The sequence below is a fragment of the Zingiber officinale genome, chromosome 8A, assembly GCF_018446385.1.
Source record: "Zingiber officinale cultivar Zhangliang chromosome 8A, Zo_v1.1, whole genome shotgun sequence".
In the NCBI taxonomy this organism is placed as follows: Eukaryota; Viridiplantae; Streptophyta; class Magnoliopsida; order Zingiberales; family Zingiberaceae; genus Zingiber; species Zingiber officinale.
The window spans coordinates 22,995,269-23,005,701 of record NC_056000.1 but is presented as its reverse complement, the minus strand read 5'-3'; the positions used below and the strand labels follow the sequence as shown (position 1 = coordinate 23,005,701).

General features: G+C 36.1%; 1 protein-coding gene across 2 annotated transcripts in view; it reads left to right on the top strand.

The window, feature by feature from the left end:
* The first annotated feature begins 755 nt into the window (after positions 1-755).
* Positions 756-10,433, top strand: part of LOC122007979 (STE20/SPS1-related proline-alanine-rich protein kinase-like) — a 29,323-nt gene continuing 19,645 nt past the window's right edge. The window contains exons 1-8 of one of the 2 annotated variants that reach the window (XM_042563529.1): positions 756-1,133; positions 3,298-3,552; positions 3,630-3,754; positions 3,860-3,904; positions 6,383-6,464; positions 9,032-9,100; positions 9,207-9,377; positions 9,466-9,531. In XM_042563529.1, the coding sequence (XP_042419463.1) occupies positions 960-1,133; positions 3,298-3,552; positions 3,630-3,754; positions 3,860-3,904; positions 6,383-6,464; positions 9,032-9,100; positions 9,207-9,377; positions 9,466-9,531 (987 nt within the window). In that variant the 5' untranslated portion in view covers positions 756-959. The remainder of the gene's footprint in view (positions 1,134-3,297; positions 3,553-3,629; positions 3,755-3,859; positions 3,905-6,382; positions 6,465-9,031; positions 9,101-9,206; positions 9,378-9,465; positions 9,532-10,433) is intronic. The other variant, XM_042563528.1, reaches the window with a different exon arrangement.

The following is a 10,433-nucleotide window of genomic DNA, read 5'->3' as shown; positions in this document are numbered from 1 at the left end:
TCGTAGTATTGACTAATAGTACATTCAGGAAAGTCCTGTTCAACCTTGAAGTGCCTGGTTGGTTGATCAAGTGGACCACCGAGCTAAGTGAATTCGACATATAATACCAACCCCGAACGATGATAAAAGCTCAAGCCTTAACCAATTTTGCTATGGAGGTCCATAATACTGAACCGAAGGTGACATGGAGGATATACATGGACGGTTCATCCACTCGGCAAGATAGTGGGATCAAAATTTTATTAATATCCTCACGGGGGGATAAAATGTAACTCTTCATGCAACTAAATTATCAGACCACTAATAACGAAATTGAATATGAGACCCTAATAATTAACCTACAAGTAACTCGATACGTAAGAACCATAAAAATTCTCATCTATTCATATTACTAGTCGACAGCTCAGCAACTGGCGAGAACCGTCAAGAAAAATAGAACTTAGCAGAGCCTTCACCGGCAACATCCATCCGCACTCTTGTACCCTACTCGTAAGTCGTACCCGCATAGCGTTAGTATTCCTAGACCCGAGACTGCCAAGCGGGTCCAACATCAATAATGGCAGGCGGCAGGTCAAATGGCCTGGGTTCATTTCCCCCACACGATCACACTCATATCTTACCCGCTTCGGATCTTGGAGATCCTCCCAAGCTGAACCTGGTAGATTTCGCGGTGTGAACGCTTGGAGAGCACGAAGAGCGGAGTATGTTATGAGCCGACGAAACCCGACCCGCAAACCTTCCAGCTGCTATTGCGTGCCTGCCCTCTTTTGGGATTGCTTTCCGCCGTCCTGCAGCTCGTACGGACGACAACCCGCCGACCATCGCCTCCTCAGTTCTCGATCGGACGGCTTCCCTGCTTCGTCTTCTTGTCCGCGTCCTTCGGTGTTGGTGCGGCTTCTTCTTTTGAAAACGGCAGTCAACGGGGTGCGAAGCGGGCGTCGGTGGGCGATCGGGGGAGGATGGGGAGGAACGGAAGCGTGAGGCGGAGCTACTCGGCATCGCCAAACGACTACAAACTGCTTGAGGAAGTCGGGTACGGGGCCAGTGCGACTGTCTACCGGGCGATTTACCTCCCCTCCAACGAGTTCGTCGCTGTCAAGCGCCTGGATCTCGATCGATGCAACAGTAACCTCGTGAGTTAGCACCTCTCCTTCTTTACCAGGTTCAACTTTTGTTTCTCGCCGAGGTTTCGGACCAGCAATTGGCCCTCATGAGAAGATTGGATCGAGGCAATCGGGAAGGTCGCTTTTGGAAATCTGAGATGTTATTGAAATTTTGTAACTTTTTTGCTCGCCAACGTTCATTCTTGATTTCCTAGATGGTATTGTACGAGGGCTGTACACTTTCTAAACAGTGCAACTTTCGCTTCTTAGACTGTTCCTATGGAATTTAAGGGTTGAATAGAGAGCTGGTATTTGGATATTTGAAGATAATTAGTGAAGTAGTAACGAATTCCCATGTTCATGACTTGTTTTGACGATGCTTTTGCTTTCTTAGTTTGCTACGGACCATATACTGTAGGAAACATGTTTAGGGCCTGCTGCACTGAATTCGCTTGAATCTAGTCAACTTGCGATTGTAAATTTAAAATTTTTATGTTTGTTTCTGTTTGGAAGTTAATTTTGCTGGATGGACCTCTACTATTTATCATTTGCAACTATCTTATGTTCTAGAGCAAATATCCTTAACATCTGTAATTCTTTTGTTTCCAGCAACCAGGTGGTGTTTAGGATGCATATTACATGATTTGAATCACTATAATTATGGTTTCCTCTTCTCCTTGACTACCATGTCATAAGTACTTTATTCTTCTTGGATGAATAACTCTCCGAATTTAAACAATTTACTTGTAGCAAATACTAGGTGCTAAGTAGGATGGTGCCAGAGGCATCTATACTAAACTAGGAGGACATAATGGAGTAATAGGCATTGATAATGCTTCTAGGTTAATTCTGTTTGGTTATCGATACCTACATTGCTGTCCATTTTTTTCTACCATCAAGCTATATTTAACCTACCCTCTATTTATTGTAATATTCTCTTTATTCAATCCTCTGCTGTGTGGTCCTTGGATTTAGCTTCTTTGATCATTATTTGACTAACCAAATCTTAAATAGCAAAATTAGGTCATAAACTTTCCCTAAATTGTAAGAATTTGGGAAATCAATTCTTTTGCTCAGTTGTTAATTGCTACAATTAATAATATGATGGTATTCTTGAAGCATGCATCTTAGTTGGGGTGGGCAATGTTGATATTAGCACGCCTCATAAAAATTTGAGGGAGAATATTTGAAGTTGCAATTTAGAATTCCCAAATTGAGAGAGTGAGTGAGAGAAAGAAGGTGGGGGTTGGGGTTGGGGGGGGGGGGCGGCGGCGGCGGGTGTGTTCTCCTCCAATGAAGATCTTATGAGGACTATCATGCATTGAATTGCTCATTTGTGAATTTAGATAATCACCATCTCCATATCATAAATTTTAAATATGGGTCCAGTGAAACCTGAATTATGTCACAATCTCTAGTGTATCTTTACCCAACAAGTCTATAAGCTGTAAGAGCATAAGTGCTAGGCAAATCATGTTTAAATAGATTTTTGGCTATCTTAAGGTGCTGTTGCATTATTTCATAGCGAACAAATGCGTGTTCTATGAATCACACTTTTTTCTGTATGAGAAGATGCTACTATATATTTGGTTTATATATTTATTTCTAAATAACAGTTCTAATGCATACCTTTTTTATCCCCTCTAATACATTTATCTTATTTCTGTTTTTTGTTTTGTTTTGTTTTTTGCATTTGATTAATCTCTTTCCCTTAGGACAAACAGAATATATGCTACTGAATGTTATGTACACAATTCAAATGTTTTTTCTAAGCAAACTACTAGCATGATCCTTTATCTATTCCTAAGTTTGAAGTAGATTCTACAGTTGACACAATCAACTAGCATTCACATTATTCCATCCGCCATGGTGATTTTTAGTTACCATATATATGGTGTTAGAGAAAGAGATGAAAAGGGCACTGTTCTTCTGGGTATCGAAGATGGTTACTTTCTTTATAACAAGCCACTCCATTTAATACATCTATGATATTGATCATATGCTACCATCATTGTAGATTTCTATGGTACAGATTCTGAACTATCTCTTTTTTTTTTTCCTCCAAAATGCTTTTTTACTTTGTCATACTGAATTTGAGGAGACTTATTGTATTATATTATGAAATGCTCATGAAAATTCTGCTATGCTTCTTTGTGTTGTTGTAATGGAAATTCTGATAAGCTACTTTATCTAGGATGACATACGAAGGGAAGCCCAAACAATGAGCTTAATAGACCATCCAAATGTAATAAGAGCATATTGTTCATTTGTTGTTGAGCAATACCTTTGGGTTGTTATGCCATTTATGGCTGGAGGCTCGTGCTTGCATCTGATGAAGATTGCATATCCAGATGGATTTGAAGAACCTGTCATATGCTCAATACTTAAAGAAACACTAAAGGCTTTAGAGTACCTTCATCGACATGGGCATATACATCGTGATGTCAAGGTTGCCTTTATGCTGGATTCTTTTTAGAAATTATACATGAGACCTTTTCCTTTCTGAAAAAGTGGATTTGGCTACAGGCTGGGAATATCCTCCTTGATAGTTCTGGCGTGGTGAAACTGGGAGACTTTGGTGTTTCAGCCTGCATGTTTGATAAATGTGACAGACAACGTTCAAGAAATACTTTTGTTGGAACACCATGCTGGTGAGAAATCAAATTTAAATTTATTACATATATTTAATGTTAGTAATTGTTTTTTGATTGATGGTTAGATGCTGGCAAAATTTTTGATGAGATTCTTTTGTGTAGGATGGCTCCAGAGGTGTTACAGCCTGGAAGTGGGTATGATTTTAAGTAAGTAATATATCCGGTAACCAAACATTTACAGACTGCACGTTTTGTACCTATTTGTAATAGTTAGGGGCTTACTTATATGTAGGGAAAAACACAGAGATGTATGTGCAAAGTTACAATGGGGTGACATAAGATCTACAGGAAAGTTCACCCTAACCCCCCCTCCCCCAAAAAATAAAAAATAACATAGTATAGAGTATCTACTCTCCTCCTACTTGATTTTGAATCTCATGCTCAATTGCATCTGCATGACTTATTGAGTCATTGAGCTTTCCTCAAGTAATCTTTGAACTTAGTGCTTCTACTCTGACTTTATTGAGTTGCGTGAGAATGAGGTGGTGTTTGTTTGGCTTGTCTGTGAATCTTCAATTCTCTGCACATTAAGGGATTCTTTTGATCTAGATGAGTTTCTTCATCATCACTGGCCTTTATTCCACCTACATGTTGGAGCTTTTCATTGGTCTAAGCTTCTCCTTTTTTTTTCTTGCATGGTATGCACTTCACCCTTTGCTGTTGTCTTTGATGCCAAAGATTTTTCATTTTCATAGCTTCCATTGAGCAGCATACCTGCTTGTCCATGGTACCCTTTCTTTCATCTACTCCTTTCATGCCTCTTCAACTTCTAATAAATCCAATCTTGATATTCTACTGTGCTACTGGAATTCCAGGTTAATTGTTATTATGTTCTGCTGCATGGTTCTTGACTCGCCGATGCTCATTTTGGGGGATTAATAATGTCTATGTGCTATCAACAAACTTCAGTCTTCCAATTCTTCTTCCTACAATGTTTTGGCTTCCTGTAGTGAGCCAATTTTATGGATCTTCTTCAGCAGCCCCAATCGATAGCATATTCCAATTGAATCCTATGCCTTTGTCATATGGTTATTATAGGGTTTAATTTCTACTCCTCAAAGCTGCCTTCCTAAAAAATAGGATCCTAAACATTTCAACGTCTTTTGCATCCGCTTCTTCCTTGAGCCTCTTAGGCCCTATGACTGTCCCTACAGAGAAATTAAATGACAAGAATTATGTTTCTTAAGTTGTACTATTGAAGGTATAATTTATTGGTTGAGGACAACTTGAGCATTTAACAATAACAATTGCAGACATGCTTGAACTAGACCAAACTATTTGAGGTAGAACTGTAGAACACAAAGTAAACGATCTCACACAGAATTGTAAAAATGTGTGCAGAGACAATATTGTTATCTTTCCTAAAGTGCCCAACAAGAGCACTTGTGTAATTCCCAAACGAGAAAGTTCTACGTGATATCTTTAGAATGCACAAGCATGGATCCTTGAATAGGTAATCATCCATAATCACAAAATCAACCCTAACCATGACAATCCTAATCTTAAATTTCTTAAAAAATTTCCTCAAAGTTAGGCCATGTAAGATATTCATCCTTAGACATTTTCTATCGAGGTAAGGGCAAATAGCTTTGACTTATTTTTGATTTTCGACCAAAGTAATATTCAATTATTTTTTTTGTTATACGACTAATGTTTTTTTAATCTCTCTACCCTTTATATCTTCCATTCTAATTGATTCAAGACTTTTAACTATAAAATTTATGATTATGTCCTAGCTATATTAATCTATTTTTTTTTTCTCATTTTATCATCAAATAGAGCTATACCTGCTTTTGGATATATATATATATATATAATATTATGCTTTCCTTTAACCCCACACATACATTTAAGTATTTTTATATTGCTATACTAACTTTTTTTAGTTGCTGCTTGCTCATAGCTCAACACTCACACAACCTTATACAATAAGTATATAGGACACACAATGATTACCCAAGATTTCAAGGGCTCTCTCCATACAAAATTATCAAAAAATTAATTATAAACTTAAATTTTTATTAGAATTCTTCAAACAAATCACTAAGACCAATAACAACATAAACAAAAAAAGGTATATCCGCTATCTTAATGACCCCCTAGTGTCAGCCGCACAGATATGGAGGGAGGTAAATGCAGGTACATAGGTATTAGGCGCATGGTGGAGTAAACCCTAGGTCGTAAGTTCCTGAGAATCGACCCCTGATCATTACGTTCGGGATGTCATGCGCCACTGCGCTACGCCCGGGGGCAATAATAGCATAAGCAAGTATTGATATACAATTCACTTAGAAGAAGCACCATCTTGATGCGACAACAAGGCCTAATATAATAATAGTGAATGATTGTTCTATGGGATATACTAATAATATTCAATACTCAGTCTGAAAAGTTACAACTCACGTCTTGGTGTTTTTTTAATCTTTTACCTAGAATTTCAAGCCACGTAATTCAATGAATGAAGATAACTAAACATAAGATTTTATGATTTCCCATGAAAGATGGAAAGATGATTCTTGAATCAAACTAGAAGTAGTGGATATAGGTAAAATACAAAACTGGATTTTTCTTGTAACTGTTTTGATTTGGTTTCTGCTATATGACTGGTACCTTTTCTTTCTGCAGAGCTGACATTTGGTCATTTGGAATAACTGCACTAGAATTGGCACATGGCCATGCTCCATTTTCAAAATACCCTCCGATGAAGGTCTAATTAGTCCCTGATGATACCTTGTTGTATGCTTATTCCTATTTGTTGCTGTTGCTTATTATTACATGCTCACTGAATAAGTGGAATTATATGTATTTTTTACTTTTGCTTGATCACTATACATGCCATAAGAACTGTTCATTTGGGAAAGGTGCATTGTCAATCAGTCCATGGTCAACTATATTAACCATAGTTTCAGCTAATATGTGAATTTTGATTAAGGTCAGTTTCAATTTATTACTCGATCCATTTGTGGTTAACTATGTTGACACCATAGACTAAAGTGCCAAGCCATGCTAGTTGTCATGAACAACATTTCATCTGTCGATCGACATGCGAGACATCTTTGATACCGACATGGAGCTTCATGACCTCACTTTGCAACTCATCTTGAATGACGACGATGTGTGGTGGAAATATAGATACAAGTTGGGAGAGAGAAGGGCTATGGAGAGAGGAGAAGGGGATTGGTGGTTGCTAGTGAATGACACTTAGGCATCATGCAAATGGTGGCGCGCTAGGTAGAGGAAGAGAAGTGCCCGAGGGGGGGGGGGCAGGTTTAATGAGAGTACATAGAGAGAAAGGGGAAATATAAATGACTTTCCAAAAATTAGCACTAAATTAAATACCACGAAACTTAATTATCTTATATAAATATTTGGTTGAGTCCTTAACTGACTAAATAAATTCCAAAAGTTTGTTTAGGTTTTAGCAAACAAAGTAATGTTTAACTATCAAAATTGTTATCAAATGCTTATAAATAAATTTCAAACACAATCACATGAACCCATAAAAATGTACCTTCATTTTACAATTTGTAGTGACTATGAACTTAAGTTTTTACTGAAATGTTAGAAAATTACTTAGAAAAAATTAAAAACATTGTTAATTAACATCCTCAATAATGAAGGTCTTTTGGGCCTTCAAATCTGGAATTACTCTAATGTTGTAGAATCTGAAAGTAAAACATGCCCCTATTTATAGAGTAAAGAATGTCTCATTTTTTTCATTGCTCATTCCAACGTTCTATGTGCAAAAGTTGTATAATCATATAGAATGAAAGAAGTATGTATATAGTTCACAAGTCATTAAAGCTAAATATTAAAACTTAATCGAGTACAAACATTTTAAGGTTGAGTACTAATGCTACCAAATTAATAAGCAACCATAAATAAAAGAATAAACATGCATTAACAATCTAATTAATTATTAATTAATTAATTACAAATAAATAGGTAACTAAAGTCACAATTTAATATTATTCTAAGTAAAATTAATGACGCTATCATTAATAATTCAATTAAAAATGGCTGAAACCGTATCAGCACGACATTATAAAAAAAAAAGGACAGCCCGGTGCACGAAGCTCCCGCTATGCGGGGTCCCGGGGAAGGATCCATTGTATGCAGCCTTACCCTGCTTTTTGCAAGAGGCTGTTTCCAGGATTCGAACCCGTGACCTTTTTGGTCACAAAGCAACAACTTTACCGTTGCACCAAGGCTCCCCTTCAATCAGCATGACATTATATGTTATTGAAATTGTCATTTTGGTTAGAGATTGAAAGTTCAGCATGGCTCAAGATTTTTAATCTTGGTTGTCATATTATTCTGGTTGTGACTTGCTAATCTATAATTTTGATTGATAATGATAGCTATGAAGCTAATTGAGAATATAACATTTAGGGAACAATGGGAGTTTGTATAACCTTGGACAACTTGATATGATACTTAGTTGTCTTATGGACAACTTAACCAACCACAAATGTGAAAAATATGACCGGGAGAAAATCTCAATTATTCTAGTTTAGAATCTCATTGGTACATGACACTAAAACATGGGTTGGCAGGCCATAAAATGTTATAGCAAACTAAATTTTGCTTGTCTGTGGTGAACACTGAGTCAGATGATTCTTTGGGCGGTCATATATTGGAGTGCCCTTCCCATTGGTGCTAGTGATTTTGGGTTGGATTGGAGGACAAAGTAAACTTTGCTTCCATCAGGAGCACCAAAGCAGGTGATCCTTTGAGTGGTTATATGAGGGAGTTTCTCTCACCGATTTGGTTGATTATTTTGGGTTGAATTGAGCTCCAGTATATGGTAGTGAAGCCAATTTACACCTCTGCATTTTGTAGGTATGTTATCATTGTTAGGGTGCTAATGTGACAGGGTTTCCCCTTCTAATTAGCTATCAATGTTAAACTAAATTAGTCTCCACCCCTTCAAACATCTTTTACCATGAGGATAAATCTCAACTCTTTGCATGAACTTCAATGTCATGATGAATCCATCATAACTTTGAACATTCTATGTGGTTTTTATTGTACAGCATAATGGATTAACGTGTTTGTGAGATAGTAGTGGTTTATTTAGTATTTATATGGATTTCTATGTTTCTTGTACATTACTGTTTAAATATACTCAGAATTATGGACAACTCAGTACAATCTGGAAGTCTTTTGTGATAGTTAATATGTTCAAGTGCCTCTAAATTACTTGTTTAAGCTGGAATTATAGTATTAATTTATTACATACATTTCTGATCTATACATACCTGCATGCTGTAGGTTCTCTTGATGACTCTCCAAAACGCACCTCCAGGACTTGATTATGATCGGGATAAAAAGTTCTCAAAGGTATTAAAGGTCCCTTTTGATAATGGATACCTGTGAATTTTTGATGGAATAGTTTTACATTGTATTTTGGCAAATCTTCTAACAAACAATAATCAGTTGTACTCAGTCCTTTAAAGAGATGATAGCAATGTGTTTGGTGAAAGATCAAACAAAGAGACCAACTGCAGAAAAATTGTTGAAGCACTCTCTTTTTAAGCATGCGAAGCCTCCTGAGATATTGTTGAAGAGCATTTTAAGTGACCTTCCTCCTCTTTGGGATTGTGTGAAGGCACTCCAGGTAACTGTTAATGCTCTTTTATATCGTGACTACTCCTTTTGCTCCCCTGGATGGCATGATATGAACATAAACTCATTCGCTTGTTCAGTTAAAGGATGCTGCGCAGCTAGTTCTCAAGAAAATGCCATCATCTGAACAGGAGGCACTATCACAGGTTTCTGCTTCTTTTAGTAAATTTTGTTATTAGTTTACATCTTTGAATCCTTTCTAGTTTTGAGCAATTTTCATCATGTTTAAAATTTAATAGGAATGTGTAAAACTGGATTGAATGCATATCCAACTTAATTTGTCTGGACAATACAACATACAAATTCAATTCATAAATCTGATTAATAGGTTGCCAATTTCATGATTTGAAAACTCATGTTGTGGCAATTGACATGATCGGAATCTACCATTCTAGTAAATTATCAAAATCCACTACTCATTGACATGGGTAATCTTATCCTATGTTCTTAGAATCATACTCTGTTGAGACTCAACACCCGGTGACTCATGTCAATGTTTGTTATTTTTTATATCTTGATTTTTCAAAACTCTAATTCAATTCATTATCTAATTGCTATAATTTTATACTTAATTCAATTGATTATTAATTATTATATTACTATTTTTCAAAACTAAACAAGCTAAGTCTTGGAACACTAATATTTAAATTTATATCTATTCATATCGACACGTATTGAAGTAAAAAAAGAGGAAACTCATTTTCAATGCGACTATCTAATTGATATATTAAAAGTAAAAGAAAATAAAAAATCTAAGTAAAAGTAAATTAAATTAGAAACACATCTAAATTTATTTCGGCATGCTCTAACACATGTTGAAGTATGCCAAATAACAGTAGGTCTAATGCAATAAAAATTCAATTGATTATTCAATTGCTATAATTTTATTTTTAGAAGTAAATGGAAATAGTATTAAAGGAATAAAAACCATCTAAATTCATCTCCAGATTGCAACTCTAAGGATGGTACATTAACCTTGCCATTCTTCTGTTTACGTATTTTGCTTAAAAACAATATGGCAGATTCAATGTCACAATTATGGATTATC